The 25,748-nt window shown below is 36.1% G+C and overlaps 6 protein-coding genes across 10 annotated transcripts; 4 read left to right on the top strand and 2 right to left on the bottom strand.

Moving 5' to 3' along the window:
- The first annotated feature begins 1,047 nt into the window (after positions 1 to 1,047).
- Positions 1,048 to 4,570, top strand: LOC145895664 (uncharacterized). Its single transcript, XM_082984463.1, has 11 exons — positions 1,048 to 1,120; positions 1,406 to 1,556; positions 1,612 to 1,697; positions 1,811 to 1,928; positions 2,051 to 2,252; positions 2,417 to 2,594; positions 2,692 to 2,863; positions 2,926 to 3,064; positions 3,805 to 3,961; positions 4,110 to 4,229; positions 4,446 to 4,570. The coding sequence occupies exons 1-11, from the start codon at positions 1,048 to 1,050 to the stop codon at positions 4,568 to 4,570; spliced, it is 1,521 nt and encodes a 506-aa protein (XP_082840589.1).
- Positions 4,571 to 5,691: 1,121 nt separating this feature from the next.
- Positions 5,692 to 9,231, bottom strand: LOC145894623 (uncharacterized). 3 transcript variants are annotated; one of them, XM_082983249.1, is made up of 6 exons: positions 8,146 to 9,231; positions 7,718 to 7,860; positions 7,529 to 7,625; positions 7,380 to 7,457; positions 6,860 to 7,002; positions 5,692 to 6,396 (listed from the first exon to the last, which is right to left on the bottom strand). In XM_082983249.1, the coding sequence occupies exons 1-6, from the start codon at positions 9,128 to 9,130 to the stop codon at positions 6,349 to 6,351; spliced, it is 1,494 nt and encodes a 497-aa protein (XP_082839375.1). In that variant the 5' UTR covers positions 9,131 to 9,231; the 3' UTR covers positions 5,692 to 6,348. The 3 variants fall into 3 exon arrangements, with proteins under 3 accessions (XP_082839375.1, XP_082839376.1, XP_082839377.1); XM_082983250.1 differs by having other exon boundaries at positions 6,860 to 6,990; XM_082983251.1 differs by having other exon boundaries at positions 6,860 to 6,966.
- A 1,422-nt stretch (positions 9,232 to 10,653) lies between these two features.
- Positions 10,654 to 11,977, top strand: LOC145895663 (uncharacterized). Its single transcript, XM_082984462.1, has 2 exons — positions 10,654 to 11,372; positions 11,838 to 11,977. The coding sequence occupies exons 1-2, from the start codon at positions 10,654 to 10,656 to the stop codon at positions 11,896 to 11,898; spliced, it is 780 nt and encodes a 259-aa protein (XP_082840588.1). The 3' UTR covers positions 11,899 to 11,977.
- Positions 11,978 to 13,405: 1,428 nt separating this feature from the next.
- On the top strand, positions 13,406 to 15,578 carry LOC145894805 (tetraspanin-8-like). 2 transcript variants are annotated; one of them, XM_082983453.1, is made up of 9 exons: positions 13,406 to 13,447; positions 13,509 to 13,593; positions 13,661 to 13,760; positions 13,854 to 13,951; positions 14,009 to 14,083; positions 14,359 to 14,454; positions 14,856 to 15,014; positions 15,090 to 15,173; positions 15,305 to 15,578. In XM_082983453.1, the coding sequence occupies exons 2-9, from the start codon at positions 13,531 to 13,533 to the stop codon at positions 15,377 to 15,379; spliced, it is 750 nt and encodes a 249-aa protein (XP_082839579.1). In that variant the 5' UTR covers positions 13,406 to 13,447; positions 13,509 to 13,530; the 3' UTR covers positions 15,380 to 15,578. The 2 variants fall into 2 exon arrangements, with proteins under 2 accessions (XP_082839579.1, XP_082839578.1); XM_082983452.1 differs by having other exon boundaries at positions 13,412 to 13,593.
- A 117-nt stretch (positions 15,579 to 15,695) lies between these two features.
- On the bottom strand, positions 15,696 to 24,520 carry LOC145895662 (uncharacterized). The gene is made up of 13 exons (XM_082984461.1): positions 24,457 to 24,520; positions 24,209 to 24,343; positions 23,911 to 24,087; positions 23,555 to 23,807; positions 22,485 to 22,670; positions 22,182 to 22,330; positions 21,599 to 21,733; positions 19,240 to 19,373; positions 19,008 to 19,128; positions 17,706 to 17,822; positions 17,473 to 17,583; positions 16,912 to 17,067; positions 15,696 to 15,853 (listed from the first exon to the last, which is right to left on the bottom strand). The coding sequence occupies exons 1-13, from the start codon at positions 24,518 to 24,520 to the stop codon at positions 15,696 to 15,698; spliced, it is 1,896 nt and encodes a 631-aa protein (XP_082840587.1).
- Positions 19,574 to 21,770, top strand: LOC145895059 (uncharacterized). Of its 2 annotated transcripts, none has more exons than XM_082983806.1 (8): positions 19,574 to 19,714; positions 19,819 to 19,890; positions 19,946 to 19,998; positions 20,094 to 20,243; positions 20,299 to 20,413; positions 20,563 to 20,660; positions 20,724 to 20,882; positions 21,429 to 21,770. In XM_082983806.1, exons 1-8 carry the CDS (start codon positions 19,690 to 19,692, stop codon positions 21,507 to 21,509), a joined length of 753 nt encoding a protein of 250 aa, XP_082839932.1. In that variant the 5' UTR covers positions 19,574 to 19,689; the 3' UTR covers positions 21,510 to 21,770. The 2 variants fall into 2 exon arrangements, with proteins under 2 accessions (XP_082839932.1, XP_082839933.1); XM_082983807.1 differs by having other exon boundaries at positions 19,582 to 19,714; positions 19,822 to 19,890.
- Positions 24,521 to 25,748: the final 1,228 nt, after the last annotated feature.

Genomic DNA, 25,748 nt, shown 5'->3' with positions numbered 1-25,748 from the left:
GCAAATTTCGTCAATTCGAAAAACCCTTAAGCAAGCATCTACAAGTTAGCAAAAAAAAAATATTATCTGCAAATTTTTTAATGTTGAATTCTAACCAGCGTAACTTCCTCTGCAAACACGGTATAATGTCTAATGTGCCAACGAAGGAAGAAGTTCATTGCTTGTCTTTGACGAAGTTAGTGGGCCAAAGATAAGGGGTTGAGTACTAAAATAACCCCTAACGATGTGAAATGAAAAAGCAAGTTAACTCGAATACACGTTGCTTCGCCGAAGGGCCAATACGTGGAAAATTTGTAGTTTACCCGCGCAGGAAATGTCGATACCGGTCACCGCTTTACGACGTCAGCAAAAGACGACGTATGTTTATAGACTGTGAAACTCAACACACCTTCTAAAGTATACAAGCTCTTTATGTATTAGTCTCAGCCAGCTTTTATACAACACATATGAGACCAATAAGAAAAATATATTGACGTAATATGTACAAAATAATCTAATTGTTAACTTCGAGTTTTTATTTTGTGTTTGAAAACGAAAATAGTTTAACAAAATCAATTATTAAAATTATCAAACAAAAATGTAACGAATTGAAGCATGCAGTGTTTGGCGTAAAATATGCTGCCCGGTGAAGCGTTAATTACTGTTCTGTTTTTTTTTCAACATTGGATGTAGATTTCAAACTTGGATAAAGAGATAAGCAAACAAACGCAAAATCATCTGAATGCCACACTATTTTTATTTCTAAACATTTGTGTGCAAAAAGACTATAAATTATTTTCGTAGACAAATTGCAGAGGAAAGTGGGTCATGGCTGCGAACACGTTACCGGAACGAGAAGTGGGCGAATAAACATGTCAGCTAGCCAACTAATTACAGTCATGAACGGATTACCACGGCCGCCAGGCATGTCGTCACTCGCAGGAAGAAAAACAAAACTGCGACCAACAACACGTTGTTGACCGATATAAAAGTAAAGATTATGCTCAGCTCGAAGAGTATTCGGATTTTAGGCAAAGACTTTTACAGCAGTTTGTAGAAAATTGGACGATGAAAATCTTGCTTATATTTGTTTCCCTCGCTGTGGTATGTGCGGTTGCATACGGCGCCACCACACAAAAAGGTAATGGACATTGTAATATATCGAGAATTAAAGGTTTTGTTATTTGCCAATGACGGGAGTTGGTATTTCTTCCGATCGCTTCAATCAAACAGGAAATTATAAATTAAAAGCAATGAATACAAACAATCTATTCTATCATTTTTAAGTGAAATATGATGTTTGATTATTTAATTTTTGTTTGTTTGTCGTAAGTTAACCTTGTTGGATCACAAGACCAACATTTAAATATCACTAAATGCAACATTTGGTACTGTTTTATCTGCTAAACACTTCTTTTTGTATCAGGTCACCGAGACAATTCGATGTTCTACTCCAATGTTCCTTGGTTAAAACTGACCTCGAGTCCTAGTTTCCTCCGCTATGCGCAGTATAAAATTCTCGGAGTTTGTGATGCTACAAGGAAACTGAAGCCCTGTGGTGGATATGTAGTGACAAAGTAAGTCTATTTTACAATATAGACCAATAAAAAAGAATTAATGTATTTTTTTTAGGTATCAGTGCTACAGATTTGGTTGTTGTTGGGACGAAACCTCAAACTACTGCTACAAGGCTAAGTTTCACGTACTAAATTATTTGGGTAATTTTTTTTTTTTTTTTACTATTAGTGTAGATAGAACAGAAGCAAACGACCTATATTTAGCACTGATCTGGTTACTTGAGGTTAAACAAATGTCTCGACTTAACTTCTAGAGAAAAATGGCACCTGGAGCGAGTGGTCGCAATGGTCTGCATGTTCGGCTACACTTTGCTCTGCCGGAACACAAACAAGGACCAGAACTTGCACAGGAGGAACAGCTGGTGTTGGAGGGTAAACGAATTGAGTAAAATTAAAAAAAAACGCACAAAACACAAACTTGTAACAATTGCAGAGCTTCTTAACGTTTATATTGCGAACTAGATCGGGCATATTTACAACTTTAATGTTCTTAGGTGTCCGGGCGAGTCTTCTGAAACCCAGGCTTGCTCTACTTGCGGAAACACGTGGTCAACCTGGGGAGCATGGGGTGTTTGTTCCAGCTCAGACTCTACTTGTCTTGTCGGTTCCCAGAGCCGAACCCGCACTTGCGTCAATTCTGGAGGTGTTGTACAAAGTTCAGCATCCTGCACTGGAGGAGCTGCTTCGGCGTCTGCGGTATGTCGCGTTCTGTTTGCAAAAATTTAATGCACATAAAAGTTTAAAATACCACGTCAGCATTTATAATGTAGATCTTGTTATTACGTATTACAGATAAAAACTGAATCAGTTCACACAAAATTAACAAAAAAAAAACTTTCGTTTTTATTTGTTCCTCCTAGACCCAAGCTTGCAACACCAACCTCTGTTCTCAATTTTCTGGCTGGACCACAGGCACATGTACTCTGGCGTGCGGCAGTGGCACAAAAACCCAAACGCGCACTTGTACCACTACACCAACAGCTACCTTGCCAAGTTCCTGTTATTCAACTTCAACAGTTTGCAATACTCATCCCTGTAGTAAGTTTTCATTCAACGAATGTTGTTCTGAACATCCCATGTACTCTTTAAAAACTTTAAATAGGATGTGTGACATGCATAGAAATTTTATTTTAAGGTCAAGATAAAAACTTGGACTTGATGATTTTGCTCGACTCGACAAACGAATTGGATGACTGCGCGACGAAATCCCAGACACTTTCCTTTAACGCCCCTTTTCATCTCAGCAGCGGACTACTAACAGCAACAAATTTTCCCAACTTTTTTCAGCAAAATGCGATGGCAACATCGTAAGTGTATTTTTGTCACGTGTTTCTTTTCTCTTTTTTTAATTGTTTGTGTTAAACTTTAGAATACTGTCTTCGTGGAAAACAATAACTGCTGGAATGACGCAAGTTGGTATCCTGCAACAGTCAAGTCAATGCAGCATATCTACCCCCTCTACACTAAATAGTCTTCAGACGTTTGGAAGCACTTACAATTCCGCAGCGGTAAGAATTGTATTTTGTTTTAGTTTTTCTGCTACCAAATGTGTTTTTCCGGACAAAAACAACAAAATTAAACATTTTAAAAAAGTTCGTATTATTGGAATATCCTGGTAGCTTTATGGCCAATAAATACTTAGCAACAGATGTTTTGAACAACTGCCATTAATAATCCCAAATCGTTTGTTTAACGCAGTTTTTCTTTGATAAATATATTTCTCTTATGCTTGCAGGTATCACCAGTATCACTAAAACACATAAATAACGCGGTTTAAAACCAACATAGGAAATACAGGAATGTAAAACAAGAGATTCACAAACTGAAAATTAGATGAAAAGACTATACGTTTTAAAACGAGCTGCCGGCTTCGGCAAATTGTAAATTAAGAGGTTCTCGATGCCACTTTGTTTGTGTTTTAGTGATACTGGTGATGTTTACAAACATAGGTGAAATATGTTTTGCAAGGGCATCAGACTAAAAACCACTTAAGCTGGGTCCTAGAAAGATGTAAAATATTTGTGCAAAGCGTTTTATGTTGACCTAATGTCACAAAAAGGGTGTGAACGTCTTTGTATAACTGTTTTAGTAAACTTGATAAAATAACACTTACGATGGCCTGTCTTTGGAATAAACTACAAAGAGACTATTTTGCGGACATGCGGGAAGAAATATGCGCCGCTTAGTTTGCATGTTTTTTGTATGTAAAACAGAGTATTCTGTTTACACCAGTAGTAATTTTGTGCAGATTCTTCAATCCTCCTACCTATGTGGATCGGACCACAGATTCACGCAACTAAGTTGTGGGGTTGCGTCGCTAAACTCGGCCCTAAACCGTGCTGGTACCCCAGATGTAATTATCCAGTTTCTCCCGGACATGACAAAAATATCTTCCACTATTTTGGGTACGTTAATATTTTATTTAGAATTCAAATTCAACCAATTGTATCAATGCACATACTATTTCCAAAATATTCATGTATTCAATTTTGGTTGAAATTATGTTAGTTGGCTCAATAGGGTAGCCTACATAACGTGGTTTTACTTTTGCAGGTGTGTACCGGGCTCTTTTGCCAACCGTAGCGACAACCGTGGGAACCAAACGTTTGTTGGTTGTAAGTGCTGCCAATCATGCTACACTAACAGCTGCCCAAGTACAAACCAATGTATTATGTAAGTTTACATATGATGGCATTCTTGTTTTTTGGGAAATGGTCCAAACTGACGCCATTAAACCTGTGGTTGAAGCAAAATCTGTCAATGTTTATACAATACATACATTTTTATAAACATTTAATTTGCTTTCAAAATACTTTTTTCACATCAAACTAAGTTTTAAATTTTTTCATAATTTTTTCGGATTTTATTTGTTCTTATTTTTTGTTGCAGTTGCACAACAGTGGGCCTGCGGATCTGTAACACCAACACTTCCTTGCAGTTCGTATTATCTCGGAACCATATACGATACAGCAGGAGTACTTGCCAGCTTGAGAGCAGCTGTCTACTCACTTTAAAAAAATATATATTAACTTGCGTTTAATTTAATCAAAAAGAACCAACCACAAATTATTCTGCAAACATTTATTGTGTTTGTTTCACATTTTTATTTATTTGTACAGTTAGAAATTATAAATAAATGTAAGCTGAAAATCGTGTGTAACTCAAACTTTATTGCCATGCTGACTTTTTTCTGTCGATATCCATCTGTTTATGTGTTTACTTTTTAAAAAAAATCTTCTTGTATTTATTTTGTGTTTGAGACGTGTTTTGTTCTGTATCGTTTCTTGTGCTAATACACACAACTAGTGGCGTATTTGGGATTAAGTAACAATGTAAACAGAGCATCGTTTTGTAGCTTCACCAGGTGACTGTTTTAGCGCCACCCAATGGTCAGTTTTATCGCTATCTTGTGGCTGATTGTAATTCGAATAAGTTTAAACAGTAAAAATACAGTCCGATCAGGCAGGTGGGCGACGTTTTTTTTTACAAAATTCCCCTTGATTTACATCGTGATAGTTTAAGGCCGGGTCCACACTCACGCTTTGCGCCGGCGGATTCTTTGTTTGTTTCATTATACGCCGGCGTGCGGGCGTACGCTCGGGACATTGTAACAAACAAAGAATCCGCCGGCGCAAAGCGTGAGTGTGGACCCGGCCTAAGGTTGCATAACATGACAATTCAACCCCAGAAATGTTGTAGATATCGACATAAACAACTTGTATGCTTGTGTTCAGAGAATAACATTGCTGAGGTCTATAGATTTCCAGCAACTAATTCGGTTTCAACACAAATAAGTACACAATTGTCTCGGTGCGTTTTCTGGAAAATATAACGCTTTACCAGGCGATTTATGACGTTGAAAAATAAAATTGTTCTGTCCAGAAAAAGCAAAATTTGAACCAGTAAAAGAACATGTCTTCACCCAACCTTTATTGGTCATCCGCACGTTAGGAATATCAATTTAATCAGAAATGTAAATATTCTAACGTCTTCATGTGTTTGGTTTGCTGCAAAAATGGTTTATGGTGAGCAATTCATGGGTAACTTCTGACAAGTATTGTTTCATGTGCCCATCAAAGAGCTTTTGTGCAGTAAAATTGCATGTAATAATACTTTATTTTCACAATAACAGGGCAAAAAAAATTGTCCATTTGCAATGAGCAAAAACAAAATATCATCAAAGCAGTGAGGGGCCATAATGAACCACCTCATTGAAATAACAAACAAAAATGTTGTGTTAATGAGCAATCCGCTTACAATGGGATTTCTTAACTGTTAAAAAAAATGCAAGTAAAACAATTAGATTAAGGCACCATTGACAAGCAAGAAGTAAGAAACATAGAACCAAAGATATATTGCACATGAGGACTGTGGGAACATACATTATGATGGTCCAACATGTTATATTGTAACCTCAAACATTTGTTAGGAATGTTTGTTTTTACTCAAAAGTAGAACATTTAAGTACCTCGAAACTGAAAGTGCAGTTTTAAAGACATCCAAAGCAAAATTCTGCTATCTTTATAGATAAAAGTTACAGATGATATAAATGGCTCTAAATGGTTTTAGTTGAAAAAGAAATCACTACATCGAAAAAAAAATATTTTAATGAAACACTTTTATAATTGTAAAAAAAATCTGTGGCCACGGTTGCTTGACCAACGATAAAAAGTTGATGAACATTTATCAGAACAAGACATTCTTCACAACAATAAAATCATTTTTTTCATGGAAGATTTGGTTCTTGGCAAAACAACATTAATTTTTATATTAGGTACAGTGAACATGTGTATTATAATCTTACACTTCTTGATTGGACGTCCCGGGAGTATTCGCATATCTGTGAATAAAAAAAATTGGCTGTGATCTATGTCAGAGTCAATGTACATTTTTTAGAACCAAAATCTACAAATTATGTTCAACAATATTTTGGTGACATGCACCAGAGCTTCCCAAACTTTTTCACTTGCAACCCTTTTTATAGGTGAAAATTATCTGCAACCATGTTTGAAAGTAATATTTAGAATTTTTATTACAATGGTTAATTGAAAAATAAACAACTGAAAAACAACAAAAAACAGAAGGGTATACTATAAAATATACAACTAAATGTTGCACTCTATATCACATTAATGACAGCATTGTAACTCCTCGGTTGGCAAGCTCTTTGCTACACCGTCAATCCAACTGTGTTAATGGCATAAAGATGAAAATATTTTGCAGGTGACATTTTCGATTTAAAATTACGAACAATAATTCTATGTAAAAACTGAAAGGTTTACATATTTGCAGCAGATACCTACCTCACACTTGTTAAGAGCGGCATGATTATCAAATGTACAATATGTACATCTCCATTTTGGTTCATCGTCAGCTTCTTGAGGAGGAGGTACAGGTGGTGGGGGTAAATCTTTATAATCAGGGATTTTAGACCCTAAATAAAAACCTAATGTTGCATAACTACCACTAAAATAACAATAAATGTCAAACATCAACATTATTCTACTGAATTGCCTACACAAGTATAATTTTGAGGTTTCTCCAACCCCATTTACTTTGATTAAATTAAATTTTGAAAATTGCATTGTGCATTCCTACTGATTTCTTTATCATACAAAGCAGGCCTGCACAACTGAAAACAGCATAAGGACCACAACAGACAAAAGTATTTAAGCCGACCACCAAAGTTTATTTAAGTAACTATCGAAAAATATAGAAACAGCATCGAAAGTTTTGGGATTGGACTATACCTTGTTGTTGTTCAATAAAACTGTTATAAAATAGTTTTTATACACACACACAAATTTTAAAATAAATTCTAACCAATTTTGCGCTTCCCTGGTGGTTTTACTGATGGCCGATGGTGGTAGCGTTCATAAAAGTTGTCTCTGGTGTTATCCCCTGAGCACAAATGTAATGTGTAAAATTTGCTTTTCAGGGACTGGTACAGATGGGGAGTGTAACTTGCATACCGTCTCGATTAAAGAGCTCTACTTCTTTATGCATGCAATTGCAGTCAATTTCCAACTGTCTATTTACTTCTCTGAGTCGCCCAACGTCAAGCTGCAACTGAATTCACAAGTTTTGTGTGAGCAAAACACAAGTTTTACGACAATGCATTTAAGGTAAAAGCTACATTAGCCACATAATTAACAACTTACAGTAGTTGAAGTTCGGGTATTCCGCTCCATTAATTTAGTTTCAAGGTCTTGCATTTCCACCATTAATGATGAAAGTTCACGTTTTTTCGTCTCAAGTTCTGTTTGCAATCTGTTCATTCGATCCTCTTGATGTTGCAACAATGCTAAGTACAAAAAATACCATAACTTACATGCCTTTAATTACCTCTGTTTATTTTAATAACCAAATTTGTGTTATCAATATACTACAAGAAATTGTTGTTGCTGCTGGTGCATGACACCAGTCTACTAAAACAAAGGCAAAAAATAACAAGGTTCATATAAAGAAACTAAACAATGTCAAAATTAAGACCCGAAAAATTTTTTACTTCCCTCACCCAACTAATTGTAACTTACTGCATTTACATAATTAATAAAAATTCTGCAATGGTAACACTGGTATCCCTTACCAATCGTATATTCTTTATCATCATTTTTTCCAATTTCAACCTCCGATTCTTGAACATTTTCTAAAGTTTCAGGCAAAACGGTCCCAACAAAATTATCATGTGTTTGAAACTGTGGAATTGTGCTTAGTTGTTGTAAGTTTGCATGTTGAGATAAGGCTCTTCTCATGTTTAGTTTTGCATCATACAAAGTGTCATTTTTAAGAGGCATAGACCGTCGTCTTTGTGATGGTGATTTCTGGTAAACTATATGGATGTCAGGTTGTTTGGAACTACCTGGTCGTAGGTTGTAGGCTGATGTAGAATGCTGTAGATCTGATAAAACATTTTGTTCCTCACTTAATTTATGATGACCAAACTGTGCATGAAGAGGTGTGTTGTGGACTAAACTTCCAAGGGAAGGTGAAGACACTTGGCGTGCAACAAGGGGGGAACTATTTCCTGAACTGTGTCCACTTGTTGAACCTCGCGAATTTGCGTGATCAGGTAAATAAGTTCCAGGTGATCCCGATAAATCTCCCAAGCTCATGAGACCACTTGGACTAGATCCCAACTTCACATTCTGAAATGAGGTTGGTTGCTGTCCATTAACAAGTACCTTGTTCTTGTTCAGCTGGGGTTTGACAATTTTCGGACCAATCACATAGTTTCTGGTCTGGATTGGTACAGAAGGGGGGTTGGCCCACCTTGGCTCACAGCCTTCTGGGAGCACAGGTGCAGATTGAGGGGGTTGAATTAGCTGATTTGCATCAATGGTTTTTCCAGCTAAATCTCCTTCACTTCGTCTATAGTGGGGGTTGTGAGTAGGATGAACCCTAGGTACACATGATGACTGAATATGATGAGTTGAGTTTGCTGGTGAACTAGATATAGGTTGATTAATCCAAGACATCTCTGCCAAATGATTATCAATTGCCTCCCACTGTTTTCCATGTGTGAAATCATCACCAATCTCAGTAACAAAATCTTCTCGGTCTAAATTGCTCATCTTTGATTTCAAAACATTAGAACCACAGTGTGATGAAACTGTAAGTGTAGAACTGAAACATTATCTGGTGCACATTTGCAACAAGGTTTAAAACAGTGCAAAAGCCTGCAAGTGCAAAGTAAACGAAATTTTATAACACGACAGTTTTTGAACTAAATAGATGAATCATGAATATAACAATCCTGCTATGTGACAAACTCTTTCAAATTCTTACTGCATTGAGCCTAACAACAATCATCATGTATCATTAACAAAAAGAAACATGTGTGTTGTGTGTGTAATCTTTGCTCTTTGGTACAATCTGGAACTTTCACTATTCTCTTCTCATCCTCTCTCTGAGACTGAGACTATAAATTTCGACGTACGTTATTGTATTTTTAAATGGTAACGTCTGAAGGGTTAGGGGCACTGATTTAAGACATTATTTTCGCAAAGTTTACTAGTTTGCAAATTTTGTTTTGATACATAAATGTTCAACCAGAAGACGCGAAATTTATGCAAAGAAAAAAAGAAGTAAGTCATAACTTTCATCTTTCCAAAGTTAAATCAAGTGTTTCCCAAAATGTTTTTGATTTCTTTATTAAAACGCAACACGGCAAATTGCCATATTTTTTAAAATCAATGATAATTTTAAATATAATAAATATCAATCACCTATTTTACTTTTTACTACATCACTAGGTACATACCAACTTTATCTAAAAGCTTTATCCATTTTTTAAAAATAAGCGGAGGCCCGTATAAAAATAACGACCAGGGCTGGCAAACTCACCACGACCAGTACGTTCCAGCGGTTTAAGTAAAGACGTCTCGAAAGGTAGATGTTTTAGTAGTATAAGATCATGTTAATATTATTGTCTGAAGTGACAAAAATACGAGCTTTATACAAAAATAGTCCATATCAGGAACACTGAAACCGAATTTTTTCCTCATAATCCTGAGGACAGGCAATATTGCAAAAAATATAGATATGTTGTATATATTTCAGACGCAAAAAACTTGCGTCATCATCAGTGTACTTAAACATGTCAATGTTTTCTGCAATATAGGACAGTATTGTCCCCAAAATAGACCTTTACAGCGTATTGTTCCAAAATATTGTTCCCTTTTTTCTCTGTTAGTGCATATAGCCCAACTGTTTTAAGCCATTGTGCGTGGTGCCTCGCAGGACAAATGTTTTTTTATGTCACAAACTGTGATTTTGCATTTGTTTATGAAGTCGCTAATGTCGGATATATATACTTTTATGAATGCATTGGCTTTAAGTATCTTGCACTCGACCAGGACTGTTATGAATAATTTAACGCGTCAGTTGCGCCGCAATGTTCCCTTGAACTGAACTTACTTCAAATGCCCAGCAACATAGCATCGATTGACAGATGCGGTAAATACGATTCATGTATGATGTTATAGCAAAGTGTAACAAAATACACTAATAGGGTATGTATATTCTTTGTAAGGACGTTTATGATTTAGAAAGATTCAAGTCGACCTGAAAGTTATGTGCATGTTTGCAGGCTCTAATGAATCGGTTTCTTCAATTGTGGCTAAAAAAAGATAAAGATAAACAACAGCAACAATATAAACGGCTAGTTAACTGCGAAGTGGAATTAGTTTCGACTTCCAGAAACTGCTTTGACAATCCTGGTTTTGTTTTACCTTCGGAATGTCAAGAGTCTCATAACAGTGGAGATGTTAAGTTTGACTTCAGTAGACTCACAGCCAACTACAAGTGCTCATCCGAAATGAAACAGAACTCCAAAAAATCGGGGAAGTCAAGTTTGTGCGGAGAAATGTGCGGAAGGATAAGTTCACAAAACAAGCCTTTGAAACAAAAGGATGAAAGTGTACTTAACAAAATGCAATCTCCTAAATCATATTTTCAAGTTCCTCAGGATAAACCTTGTTCTAAAGTTAAGTATTCCGCTTTAAGCAATCCAGCTTCGACAAAACTAACTGTCCGAAGCCGATCTACAACAAGTATCTGCACGAACAGAACACATTCAAGACAGGGATTTGAGAATAATCGTAAAAACGCTCCGTACGACTTTGTGGACTTTACTACGGACGATTTAACATGGGATGCATACATTCCGCCCTTACAACTAAGGTGGTCGGATGTGGCAATTAAGCAAATTATCGACTTAGTGGAAAAGGATAACGAAAAATACATCCAGCATATTCGCAAGCTTTCCAGGAAGCGTGATATGCGACCGGTCAACATAGTGCAACGACTATGTTGGTAAGATTCATGTTTTTTTGTTCTTGGTAATAAAGCACACGAAAAAAGTCAATTAGTTGCCCCTTTTTTTTAGAATGCTATATTGGAATATTTTTGTTGTAATTGCTTTCCACGTGTTTTAATGTGAAGAAAACAACAGTTTTATTTAGCAAATTTTGCAATATTAAGTTCAAAATAGTGATTAATGTTGTTACTTACTTATCAAACAAAAACTAAACACAAAAAGAATCTCAAACCGGGTGAGATTTTAAATTTTTGATAAATTTTACCTCGGTGAATTTTTGAGCAAATTGGCGCCGGACATGAATGCAATTCATTCTATGTCACGGAACATCAATCTTTCTCCCCTCGTGTACTTTCTGCGAATGTTTTTTTACAAACCTTTTTACTGGAAACCACCATTAATAAAAAATACAACAGCGGTCAATTAGCGGCAAGAGTAACGCTTGTTGTGCTCTTTTTCAGGTTTGATGATGATACAGATTCTCTTCAAACACTTGTTGGAGTATTTGAATATGACATGTGACCATGTTATCAGAATGTTCCAGCATTACACGAATGCGGGATGTTTGTTTGATTCATTTTTACGCAGCGTTTAATTTTTCCTTGTGATTCAACAATGTTAAGCACGAATACGCCGTGCCTTGTAATGAGCGAGGATGATGTGGCAGTGGTTGTTTGCTTGGTGAAGTAAAAGATTATGGATTATTTTTGCAATTATTTGTGTTTTGGATTTAGAATTTGATATTTTAGACTTTGATGCAACAAAAACGTGTTGTTTTTTCAGATTCAAAAACTTTGTATTATTATGCAGCCTACATTCGAATTCAAGTTTACCGACTAATTACGTGTGACGCGATATACCAGGGATAATCAATTTGTCAGTGAATGGGATCGACAGGGAAACTTAATACACGATCGAGGCGAGTCTGGAAATGGGGAGGTTCGAATTTTGTAGGGAATTTCCCAATGTTTTCGCAAGTGCATACCGTTAATGTTTTTTCAGTCAACGTCGATCCCCTAGGAACCCAAACTTTAGGTGCCAAACAACAGAGGAACGTGGAGTGCACTGTGGCTATAAAATTCATTGCTGCTCAATGATTATTATGGCTTTTATGCATTTAAATCAAGCCTACACAACTGATAGTAGAACAAGGGCCACAACAAGAAATAATTTTCGAGTGGCACATGCTAACGTAGTTGTCAAAGTTACAACGTAGTTATAAAAATCGTCGAATAATAATGAAATCCACCCTACCGTCTCCGAAAGTAACGTTTAAAACTATGACAACCTAAACAAACACATGTTATCAGCAGTCACACGCACAAAATAATTAGACCAAACCATCGCCTACAAACCAAGCAACCATACTATGCGATCTGTGTCGATACAAAGGTTGGATTGTTTTCATCAATTATTACATTACAATGAAATGTAAAATCGTTCATTGAAATTTGTGTCGCACTTATTGAAAAATGAAAATCTAAATAAAAAATTTGTAATGTCGAACGCATGCTTGCTTACATTTTTCGTGCAATTTCTGAATATCTTCCGGGCCAAACAAAATATTAAGGAAACCGCAGCATGTAATTTTTTTAAGCGTCTTTACATTATCGAACAATGTCCAGCGTTTGGTAATAATAATGATGTGTATTTAAGTATAGTGTGTTAATTAAGCGACATCAATATAAAATTTTTGTTTTCACAGCGAATTTGGTGAAACAAATTAAGATAAAATTGATTTACCTATTTCGTGAAGACAATACAATATCTAAAAGTTTTCAAAAAGGCTGTTTTAGAACTATTTAATTCAATCAATTTGATATTTTCCAGTTGCATGGTTTGCACCCCGAAAGAACAAACAGGATAGTAATCTTAAACCGCAGGCATTGATTAATTCAAGTCATGAGTTTGTTGTGAAATACCGGCTGCAGTGTGACGTAAAAGCTTTTGTCACGTGGTAAAGCGCGTGACCACGGGTAAGCTCGTGTCAACTCGTGACAGTCGTGAAAAAGATTACTGTTGTTTAAATAGCGACGTGACGAAGAGCACTGGCGTATTTTCAATTAAACAGGTTTGTTGCAAGTTACTGCATACAGCTATTTCAACTGTTGTTTGTCCATAACTTTTCAAAGAGCACCGAAGAATACAAGAACGATGGGAGATTGTGGAAAGAAATTAGCAAAATACCTGTTAATGGCCTTTAACATATTTGTTTGGGTAAGTTGTGTTTGACTTCAACTTACAAAACTGCTAAACCTTACTTTTATTGTGGGTGATGTTTTAGATCGCCGGTGGAGCAGTTCTTGGCATTGGAATTTACCTTCGGGTTGACGGCGACATTGAAAATGTCGTTACAGTGGCTAATCTCGACTTTTATTATTCTGGTATGTGTGTGTTTTGTCGTTGTACCGAGACAAGTTCTTATTTACCAGTCTCGTGTTCAACAATGACTCTACAAAGTTACATGTTTGTTACAGGTTGCTACGTACTAATCACAGCTGGAAGTATGATGTTTATAATCGGATTTTTCGGATGCTGTGGTGCAATTACTGAAAACAAATGTCTTCTAGGATTTGTAAGTAAGCGGTACTGCTGATATGTAACTGAAAACTTAACGAACTATGTCACACAGTATTCGATCGTCTTGGCAATCATTTTGATCATGGAAGTAACGATCGGGATTTGGGCTGCAGTTAATTCTAACCAGGTATATCATTATAATTGTATGTTGTTCTGTATATGTGACATTCCTTTCAGGAATTTGCTTCAAACAGCGTTCACAAGCGGTTTAGCCTAACTTGATAATGTTGAGGTGTCAATGAGTAACTAAATATTCGTGGCCGTGGAAATGATTGGGAATAATATTGCCGCCTTAGCATCGACACCCAAGGGGTTGTATTCCTTTGTAGTCCTCGTTGGAATGCTTAACAGTGCGTAGTACCGTATATACTGTAGTGCAGTGAACTGTTTTTATTTTTTCAGATTGAAAATGATATCGAAAAGGCCTTTAACACCACACTTACAAATGGAAACTCTTCTGATCCTTTCGTGCAATCCATGATATCAGTAGAACGCCAGGTACGTGAAGTTGTAAAAAGTACTTCATGTGTTTGGTTGATTTTAATACAATTTTGGCAGTATGTAGGCAGTATAGGCAATGCAACGATATGCACACCCGTCCTGTATTAGAATACGGGATAAATATTTTGTGTTAGTTCTGCTTGTCAATAGTGCAAAGTTTACGAAAATTTGTCTTGTGTACCCAACAATTAGACCAAAAGTTTTTAATGAAAAATGTTGACTACTGTTTGCAATATTTTACAATCTGGACACAGCGTACAGAATTATTGCCTTATAGCTAACGTCTTCAAATAACAACACTGTAACGGCATGTATTCAAAGGATTTTGAATATGAACTGATTTTCCGAAAGTTTAAACAGAATATACCGTAATAAAGCCATAATTCCTTGCCTTGCAGTTCAAATGTTGCGGTTTAACGAACGGTTGTAAGGACTGGAGTGGTTCTGTTGCTTACGGATGTCAATGCGACATCAAAACGGCAGATAATGGTACTTGTGTTTTAGCAAGTAGTCAGGGATGTACCACTGGCGACTCATCTGAGTACATTTGGAAAGAGGTAGTTTGTTTTCATAGGTTTTCTTGACAACTTATCATATTTTGATTAATGTGTTGCATTCGTTTTTATCCACAGCCTTGCTACGATTCTGTAATTGACTTCATTAACGCCCACATATGGGTTGTTGTAGGTGTTGGCATTGGAATAGGTTTGGCCGAGGTAAGTAAAGTAACAGACAACTTCTTTGCTGTAAGAAGTTTACTTTTATAAGATGAACAAAATACGAGCTTGACTATGAACAATGTTCAAAATATGTAGCAATATTTAACTACTGATTTTGTGTTTGGCAGATATTTGGAATCGCCTTTGCTATGTGTGTGTGTCGACTAGCCACGAAAAACCAATACGAGTCCATGGTGGTTTGAGTTTTATTGACATACTACTTTTTCATTTTTTTTTCCTTTTTTATTTGTGCTTTTGATTTTCGCATGCCTTTGACTGTATAAAGCCCTAAAATGAAGTCAAAACCCATCTTTATTTTTGTAATTTACTCTGGTATTGCAGCAAGAAGAACGTTCAGTTTAAAAAAGCAGTTGATTTTTGTTCGTAATAAACAAACAATTTAAATTTCATGAAATGTGTTTTTCTTTTACGTAAGAGGATCAGCAAAGGATAAATTTTCGATTCGGAAATGTGGGAAAAGGAAATCATCTGCAGGTTCCAGTATGGTATGGAGGCTGTTTACCATGCTGATCTTCCCGGACCCAAGTGTTCCAACCTTGTGTGTTTTTGTGAGGCATAATACCACGCTCCAACGCTAACACAAATCAAAATTAAAGCACCAGCAAGTCCTGCAGCAATCATCAGCAGTGGTTGCGCTCCCTCGTCGCTCGAAACACCTGCATGCATTCACACATTTGCAACAGTTTTGGCAATTATATGGAAATACGTGCAACAGATTTTAGAGAAAATGAAAAACGACTACAGGAATCAGCCTGCTGTGCAGGTCGGTGACCAACGGATCTGTCCTAACAAATTAATATATTATATTCCTGAGACTCCAAAAGGAGTAACAGACGATCAGCGCCAGTGTATGATCTTTATTTATTTACAGAAATATAAATTTCGAAAATTGCTATTCTTTTACCTTTTGTAGTTCCAGGAATATAAAAAAATGCAAAAAAAAAGATTTATAAAAATGGATTAATATGATGGGGCTACCGAAATATAATGCACGCTGTTTTTTTATGACCCATAAGACAAAACTTGTGATTTATTTTAGTTATATTGCCAATGTTAAAGGAGTCGAAATGATGTCCCCTTTTAGTTAAAATTTGGTTATTTGTTGACATGTGCGCCCAAATCCGGCGTAAAATTTCCACCACAGCAGTGCGCCACCCCATTTCTTTCAAACAAGCATGTTTTGGTAAAAAAATAAGCTCTCACAAAACCATAGGATTTTTTTAAAAAAAGCACTTAAATATTTATAAAGAAAATGTTCTTGAAAATAACGGAATTAACAATAAGCAGGCTGGTGCCATAGCAACCTGTAGCAATTTTGTAAAAACTGTCGCCACCTTAAACTTTGTGCAAAAAATAGCATATTTTACCACTTTCCTGATTTCGTTGGGCTGTACTTTTATACTTCAGGGTGTTGGATACACTTTTCTTTAATTACAGAAATACAGTCACACACAGGATTTGCGCTATTTGTGACCACTAGTTGATCATAAATTAATCACATTGCGGCGCTACAAAACTTATTTTATGTCCCCTCTACTCAATGCTATGTACCAATGGGCGGGCGATTGGCAGTTTGGCATTGTTCAAGCGCCCGACACATATACCAAGAAGAAAACCTGATCGAGATTTGTGGCCATCAGGATATCCTGGGTTCAAATCCCGGTGTGGTCAAACGAAAAAAAATTAAAAAAAATACAGATGGAATACTTCTTACACTGCAGCAAATCAGATGATCCCCTTTGAATAGTAACTAAACCATTCGGGCAGGGTTTGCATGATATTTGAGCAGCCAAGTCTTGGAATGAGTTGCGATGACATTCATGACAAGTTCCGTCAGTTTCATCGTAAAAACTTCCCTTCCCACATGGCTCTGTGTGAAACCATAATCATTTTTTTATTGATCACATTTCGATGAAAATTTGTTGGGTAGTTTTGTGTGAAACTGAATTGTTTGTCGTAAAGATGAGGGGGTTCTACTCGCTTTGTCAGGTGCAAAGAGAAATGCAAATTGCATGACAATGACACATTTTTGTCAAATATATTAAAGCTTCCTGTAATTTAGTAGCATGCACTTTTGGCAGATTTTGTTGTAAAATTTTGGATGCGTATTATTACAAATATTTACAAAAAGGTCGCTTCTTATATGATTTTATAATTTGTGCAAAACATGTAAAAACACAAAACAGAACCGAGTTTTTATGTTTCTTTAGTAGCAATTCCGTTGTTGTTGAAAGTTTGCGGTTATCCTAGTTGAAACAAATAAAACACAACTTACCATTGCAAAAACGTCCCACATACCCTGGTGTGCATTTACATTCATACGTCATGATTTTATCCAAACATTCTGCGTTATTTTCGCATTTGTGTCGTTGACAATCATTTATATCTGTGAATATATTTTAAGTAAAGTGGCCTTGAAAAATCTGGTCAAATATTCATATCTTCGTCAACTCTAAATTGACTATATAAGACGTAACGGCATAAAGTAATCTAAAGTAATTAACTTACTTTCTTCGCAACGCTTGCCTCGAAATCCTCCCGGACAATGACAGAAAAACTGGTTAGAACCGGTATCTTCGCAAGTTCCATCATTTAGGCATGGAATTGGATCGCAGTCATTCATATCTATATTGTTTACGAAATCAAACGTGTTATTTATGGTTAGCGCAAAACATAATTCTAAATAAACATCAATTTAACACTTGCATCACTACTGGCAGAGTTTGAAATATTGCAATCCTGTATCTTGAAGTTCTTCATAAATTGGCCAAGACAGATTGATGCAGAATTTGACACTCGTCCATTTTAGGTTTAGGTGATTAAAATACCGTATGAGGCTATACTTTGGATAAAACAACTCTAACACAAATAAAATTTTATTATTTTTGTTACTATCTAATTAAGGCTGGGAACATGTACTCGAAAATTAAATCTGTGCCGTCTAACTTCAGAATTACTTTACCTATTCCTCAAAATGTAGCGTACATTGACGTAGCGTAGCCTAATGCAGTACTTTTCAACCTTTTTAAACCACGGAACACTTTTTTATTAAAATAATCTTGCGGAACACCAAACTGTAGGAATTCTGCGGCATTATACTAAACCAGCAGCAGGCTCGCGCAATTACATTCTTATTTTTGCAAAACGAGTCTTATTGTTACACAACATTATTGGTTCATTTATTGCGTTCCACTGTTCCGCTTTTTATTTTATCGGATTATGGTGTAAATAAACTGAATTGAATTGATAGTGCATGACGATGTCATAAAGCTATTTTTACGCCCTTTGTGTAAACAAGTGATTTCCGACCCGTGTTCCACGGAACATCAGTCAAACTAATAAATTTCTTTCGGAACACCCGGCGATCTCTCACGGAACACCGGTTGAAAATCACTGGCCTAATGGAATTCGTAAAGCAACAAAAATTAAACCAAGAAAATTATGCTTGTGGCGTCATAATACATTTTTGTGCACCAAAACGTAATTTTCGCGGCGACAGTTCGTAAGTTTGGAAACATAGGGAAATATACGACAAACCAACTATCTTATCAAACACAATGATTTGTGTGGCCCTACTCGAAAAAGCAACGTCAAATTGGCCCAACATAGCATTTCGGATGGACACCACTGCGCTTTAACCAGGAAATGTTCTCAGTATAAACGGCAAATTGACACTTGTTTTGTTGTGTCATTAGCTATCATTACGAAAAACTAGCAACCTATAGTATGAGGATGATGGGTGTTTGCAGTTAACGCAGGTTTAAACAGTTTTAAATTAAATATGTGCCCAACATGTCCATATCTCTTAACCTGTTTCACAATAGATTCCTGTGGTTCCGTTTTTGCAAACGCACTTGAACGAAAACACATCGTCTACGCACTCTCCCTCATGTTTACACGGGTTAGAAGAACATTCGTCAATTGAGTCTACCTGTTAAATCACAATATAACAGCAATTAAAAAATGACATCGAAAATTAACATTATCAGTGGCCTAAGTTATGATATAATCAATTCCCAATGAAATTGCAATATGATTTTACTTGACAGTTATTTCCAGTAAACGGTGGTTTGCAGCGGCCATTCGGACAGTTGCCAGTCGCTGAATCACATTCCACATCGTCGGCACAGTTGCATGGACTTTGGCAGTTCTCGCCCCATTCCAGAGCACCACAGCCTAAACATTAATTTACTACTGAGATTTTTAATTTAGATTTTTCTTTCTTCACTTTTGAATTTTTTACATAATTTGTTTCATGTGAATAATATATGTAAAAAAAATAGTTTCGTGTTTCGAACTCATTCACATGTGGAGCAACTTTGGATTTATTGCGTCATCATTATTTTTGCGGGAAATTCGACAGTTTTTATTGGCCGGCCGTATCTTCAGGTTCACAGGTTCTGAGTTTCCGCCAGTTTGAGTGAAAGAATCTGCTGCTTTGTTTCATTTGTTTTGAAAGCTCTTTAAATTTTTATTTCTCTCATAAACGAACATGGAAAAGCCTGAAGAAACAGAAGGTTTGTAATCTGTTGAATAAAATACGAAATGAGAAAGTTTCAACTGCTCAACAACAAGCGACAATCCATGTTTTGATTTAATAAGGCAACTTTTTATTGCATAGCAGGCAACTCTGAAAAAATTGTTGATGAAATGAAGGAAGGAGAAGTTTCTCAAGTGGAATCTGGGCTTGAGGGTAATTTTAATTTTTTGTTACACTTATGTATTTCAAAAGTATTTTGTCTGTCCAGAAAGCCAGGAGGAAATTGATTTGGATGATATACCAGATGCCCAAGACTATAAGGTCATTTATGTTTACACTTTTGTGCGTTTGTTGGGAAAACATTAAAACAATTACTGTGTGTTCTGTAAAGGTATTTTTTTAAATTTATTGCTTAGCCTCCAGTAAAGAAAGTTGGTGAAGACGGTGAAGAGGAATTAGATGACGATGACATCGATGATGTTTCAAGTGGAGAAGAGGAAGCTGGTTTTCACGTTCAGGAAGTGACTATGGGAAATGTGAAATTGATGAAGTTGATATTTGACGATGTAAGAATAATTGAATTAATACTTATTTATTGTTTGACATGAAATGTTTCGATAGGTGGAAGAAAAACGCAAGGAGTACCAGAATCAATTGGCTACACATTCTGAATCAGAGGAATCAGATGAAGACAAAGAAAATACTGAGAGTAATAATCAGGACAAAAACACACCAGGTAGTATTGTGGTTTGGTGCATTTTTATTTGTATTATGCATTTGATTCCTTGCTTATTTTGCAAAACTAATATTACAAAATAACTTAACTTACCAACACAAGTTTGTTATTATGTAGAAACAGTAAAATAGTCATAAACTACTTTTTAGAAATTGACACAACGGAAAACATAAAATATGATGACTACAGAGAACTATTAGATGAAAACATGGATCAGTACAATTCAGATGACGATGGCAATTTTAATGTGAGTAAAGTGGAAGTTTTAACAATTTTGTGTTTCACTAAATACTAATACTGAAGCTGTTAGCCTATGTACTGCGGTGAAACCCTGTCTGATCTGGAATATGGGGATGATGATGAAAGAAACACAGAAAGTGAACCAGAAGTTGAAGAGCAGGAAGATCATGGAAAGCACAAAAAGACTGGGGAGCCCCTTGTTTGTATCCGCATGATGGAACAACTAGAGGTGAACTATGTTATTCCTTGCAACCATGTTGCAAGTCAATCTGTTAGATGCATTGTGCAAATTTTTACAAATTTAAAATTGAGGTACAAATCCTCATTTATTGTGGATCTTCTCCAATGTTTAATAGTTGCACATTTTGCATATTGTAATATGAATTTAGGTGGATTTTCCTGCCGTAACTGTGTATTCGTACACCAAACCAAATTTCAATTACATGCTTATTCTTAAGAACTACCAGTGAATTTCCCCAATGCTTTTTAAGTAATCAGTGCTTAAGTTTGGGTTCAATTACGTAGTTATCTTAGCTAAGGCGATTATTACAGATAACCTACAAATTACACAGTGTCTTTTAACAATCCGGAACTTTGCCTAATTTGGACAAATTGAATCCGAATTAAACAAGTTCTACTGTATCCTAAATAACTAACAATGTTTTTCATTTGAACTGTGGATATTTACTCTGGAATCAATTTCATTAATTTGTTGGGGACAAGACGGAAACAATGAATTCTATTATTTAAATCAAAACATTAAATTTTCCAACAGCTACCTCCGGATTGTGGAATTTCAGCAAATGCTACGACGGGTCAAGAGAGTACTTCACAAAACCCAATGGAATGTGTATAACTGCAACCACTTCAATTTCTTTTCATTGTTTTGTTCTTATTCGCTTCTTTTGTATGAGAAACATGGGTGGTTTATTCCAAATACCTCACCTGTTTGACATGAAGGTCCCTTCCATCCTGAAGCGCAACCCATTGTACATGCCCCAGTAAATCTGTTGCAGAGGTCCGGTCGTTTACAATGACATTGTTGCTTGCAATCCGCACCAAATTCTCCGTTCGTACAACCTGCAAAGTTTTGAAACAACTGTTTGATTCACATTGCTGCCAGAAATAGAAAGTGTTCAACGTTGACTCTCATTGCTTTGCCATCCAACGTTCCAGCATTTGTCCCAAACAAAAAGTTGAAAGCAAAATCCAAAAAACTGATGCGACTCGAACGTTTGAAATATAATTAAACAACCACGGCGTTAGTTGTGCAAATAACGAAAGAGGTTTTGAGTACTTAGGCAAAGCAAAACGTTTTTGGCCCTAGTTCGCCTCGCAAGGTTGATTAAAACGTTTAAGAATGCCTACAGATAGTTTGCAATTTTGTTTAGTTATTAACGAACACAGCAGCATTAACATTCAGAAGAGAGTTACCTTTCTGCTGTGCCCACATTTATAAAAAGTAATTATTTCCCTATTGAAGGGTGTTTTTAAATTCGTATGGCGCAAGTCCGCTTTGTTTTCTCACCGTTTGTACATTCCAGACCAGAAAACCCGGTTGCACAGGAACACCCGTAAGGATCTTGAAGGCAAAAATGTCTTCCACGACATTCTTCGGCATCCGCACCATGTGTTTCGCCTCCCTGTTTGCAGTGGTGTTGACAAGTATAACCAAACCTGGGTCAAGTTTGGTTGATAAAATTTTGCTGATTTTTTTAGTATTTTTTTTGGACATCGTCAAACTAGCATAACCGGGCCTAACTTATCAGAAAATTTATTGGTTTTATATTTCCAACGTGATGGCGTATATAGACCGATGTTATCCGCACACCTATTTCCGCCACATCCAATTTCACAGTTTTCTCCCCGAAATCCAGGTGGGCAAATGCAAATTCCGGCATTGTCGCCACATACCCCTCCATTTACACACGTACATTGGTTGTTGCAGTTGGGTAATCCCCACTTCATTTTGGGACATTCCCGAACAATTAATCGCAAGATGCCCTGATCCAGAGGTCTGTTGAACGAAGAGGTTGGCAACAAATGATAAGAAAATAAACTATTCATTTCAACTAAAAAACGCCGCCCCTTGTAAAGGGTAGCTTCTTATTTATTCCATGCCAAATACTTGCTTGAAGTACTGATTTTGACTAGACAAACAATATGCTTCGCTGAACAACATGCATGTACAAAACAAACAATATAGTCCATGTAACTGCTACGAAATTCATTTTTCAGACGTTTCGACTGTAACTTCAATCGATCTAAATGTGAACTAATTGCCATCATTTCACAGTTGCATAGGCTAAATTATTTGCTTTGAAAATTTATAAAACCATGAGTTATGTTCCTAATATGCATTTTTTCGACTGTCACCACTTTAATCTTATGCAAAACATAATGGCGTCGCCAAATTGGAAATAAAAAATTGCACATAAAAATTGTATTGAATATGTTTGACTGCGTTATAAGTTTTGTTATTCCAGTCCCATAGCCTGTGCGGGATTAAGGCTTTACTGGACTGAAGACAGATGTATGTTGCGTTCACCAATTAAGGATACGGGTAAAATCACCGCTAAAAAACAAATTCGTCAACCAATTTTCGGTATTTTTCATGCGAAAATGAGTTATTTTACATTTCTTTAATCCTGAACTTACGTCACGAAGTGGTTTGAATCTTTGACTGACCTTAAGGCCCCTAGCTTTTTTATCTAATGGTTGTAGGAGAATTGTGTGTTAGGCCTATATCATGTTTTATCCAATAAAAACCCAACATAGCAATAATTAATATAAGTTAATTATGAAACTGCTGACATAAATGAAGCCATAAAGTTGCAACAATGCTGCTGGCACATTGGTCAGAACGTGTGGATATCTATAGTGAATATGCTTGGGGTATACCTGTACTTAGAAAGGTCTTGGTTCCCATTTTCCGGGGGTTTAAAACATTCATAAATTCCTGCCTGTTGCGTGGAAACGGTTGATAAAGTTCGACTTAGGGTTCTGTCTGAAGACGAACTTCCTATAACATGTCCACGGTACTTCCACATAACTTCAGTTGTAGGATCAAATGATTCAAACTTTATTGTGAAATCGTTGTCATCTCTGTTTGCAGTATAAGTAAATGCCTCCGGCCAAACACCACCGCTTGTTGCTAAATTTTATCATAAAAAATACAAAGTTATAGGTCCAAAATAGGATGCAAATATTGAAACCATCTCGTCTGGTTTTGGATGATTTTTGTTAAATTTGCTTGCCTATTTTAATGCCGATGACCTTGGACATCACATGTGTATTTTGATCTATCGCCTCGCATGAATAAACACCAGTTCTATTAACGTCATCCTGTGTGTACATGCTTAATCGTTTCCCAGGCCATTCTTCAGGTGATATTGGACCAACCAAATGCATGGGGGCTAACCTGAGTCCACTTCCTGAAATACGAACGCGTACGGCGATAAAAAATATTTTTTAAATTTAACATGAACTAATATTGGTAATGGGTCTCGTTTCCATCAATGTAACCTATTGATTGATCTGTTAACAACTTCTCACCTGTGTCTTGTTCTCTTCGAAAAGTGTCATGGCCAAGTTCCACTTCGTCCGATACGCACTTTATATATGAGGTTTCTTCCTTTCTTACGAGTGCATACTCATTGACCATAGTTAAATCCCGGATCTGGCAACAACCTAAACATAAATATTTCAAAAATAATAATTTAACCATAATGTTTCACCAAAACTGGAAAGATGGATATTATACCTTGGTAGTTAAGTAAAATATGCACCAGCATAAATATTACAGCTTTCATACAGTAGCTCCAAATCGCACACATAGATTTCAGCATATTCTCGCTGCTCAAACATTGTCTATGCTGTCCATTGAATAAGTTAGCAAGTTTGCTCTTATTGCGATGACAACAATTAGGAGATAAGTGTAGTCAAGTGGAATCGTTCATAATGTATCAACATGTTTTGCGACTGTCAGCGTACGTTTATATATGGCCCTAAACTTTTTTTTATTGAAACTAGATTCATATTCCTTTGTTGTTCTATTTTTTGAACAGGGGTTCGGGCCAGGACAATATCATAGACCTACAAATACCTCAGCCTATTTCGCAATTTGTGTTGCCCATCTATTTAAGAAAGTTTATCAAAATACAATTGCGCCTTGCACACAAATTAAAGTATCGATAAAGGCCGTCCGTATGTCAAAGATTTGTCCTTATTTTAAGTTGATTAACGTCTTAGAAAATATTATTGTTCCATTTCTAGGAAATAGTTTTAAATGCAAGGCTTTTTCGTATTTCGTCAACATGTTTTGTGTGTCATATATCCCTGAGACAGTAGGCACCCCCCATAAGAAACGTCATTTTCCCGATTTCTATAAAATTATAGGTTTTAACACTGCAGCTTATCTGTAAAAAATCACAATTTTTACCAGTGGTCCTTCGGGTTACATATCGATGAAAACCTTGAAAAAAGTGACGCAGTTTATGCAATAATGGCAAAAAACAATGCAGTCGGTTCAGAAATAATTTAGTTCAATAAAGGATGATATAAATGTCAAAACCATCTGCGATTTTAATTTAAAATATTTGCACGTTTTTTTTTTAACTGTGATAGCATGTTTTAAGTAGGTTTGCGATTGGTTGCCTTATTTATACTTCGCTTGGCGCATAGCTTTTGTGCGAAGATTGCTTTTGTGCACGGGAACCTGAATCAGCGAAACTTCACTGGCGAGAATGACGAAGCGAAGTGCGCGCAAATTTGTTTTCATAGTAGTGGGTGTTGGTAATTTTTGTTTTAGGAAGTATGAAAACATGTCGAGTGTTAATTAGGAATATCTTCATTGTCAATTTCGCCACAATTCGCTGTCTGCGGTCTTGAGTTTTACCTTTTTTGTTATCATGTTGTTTTAGCCAGCATGCGTTGAAGGAATTCAATATTTTAATAAATACGAGTAAAATGATTGAACTTTGATAAGTTTGTAAATGGATTTTAGTATATGTCAATAGTTACCAGTAGTATATGTCAATAGTTTTTACATGAGTTTTGTGAAATTCTCTTGCTGTTTTATTTTTGTGAAAAGGGG

Source organism: Ascidia mentula, chromosome 3, assembly GCF_947561715.1.
Source record: "Ascidia mentula chromosome 3, kaAscMent1.1, whole genome shotgun sequence".
Classification (NCBI taxonomy): Eukaryota; Metazoa; Chordata; class Ascidiacea; order Phlebobranchia; family Ascidiidae; genus Ascidia; species Ascidia mentula.
The sequence above is the reverse complement of the archived record's forward strand: the minus strand, read 5'-3'. Positions and strand labels throughout refer to the sequence as shown.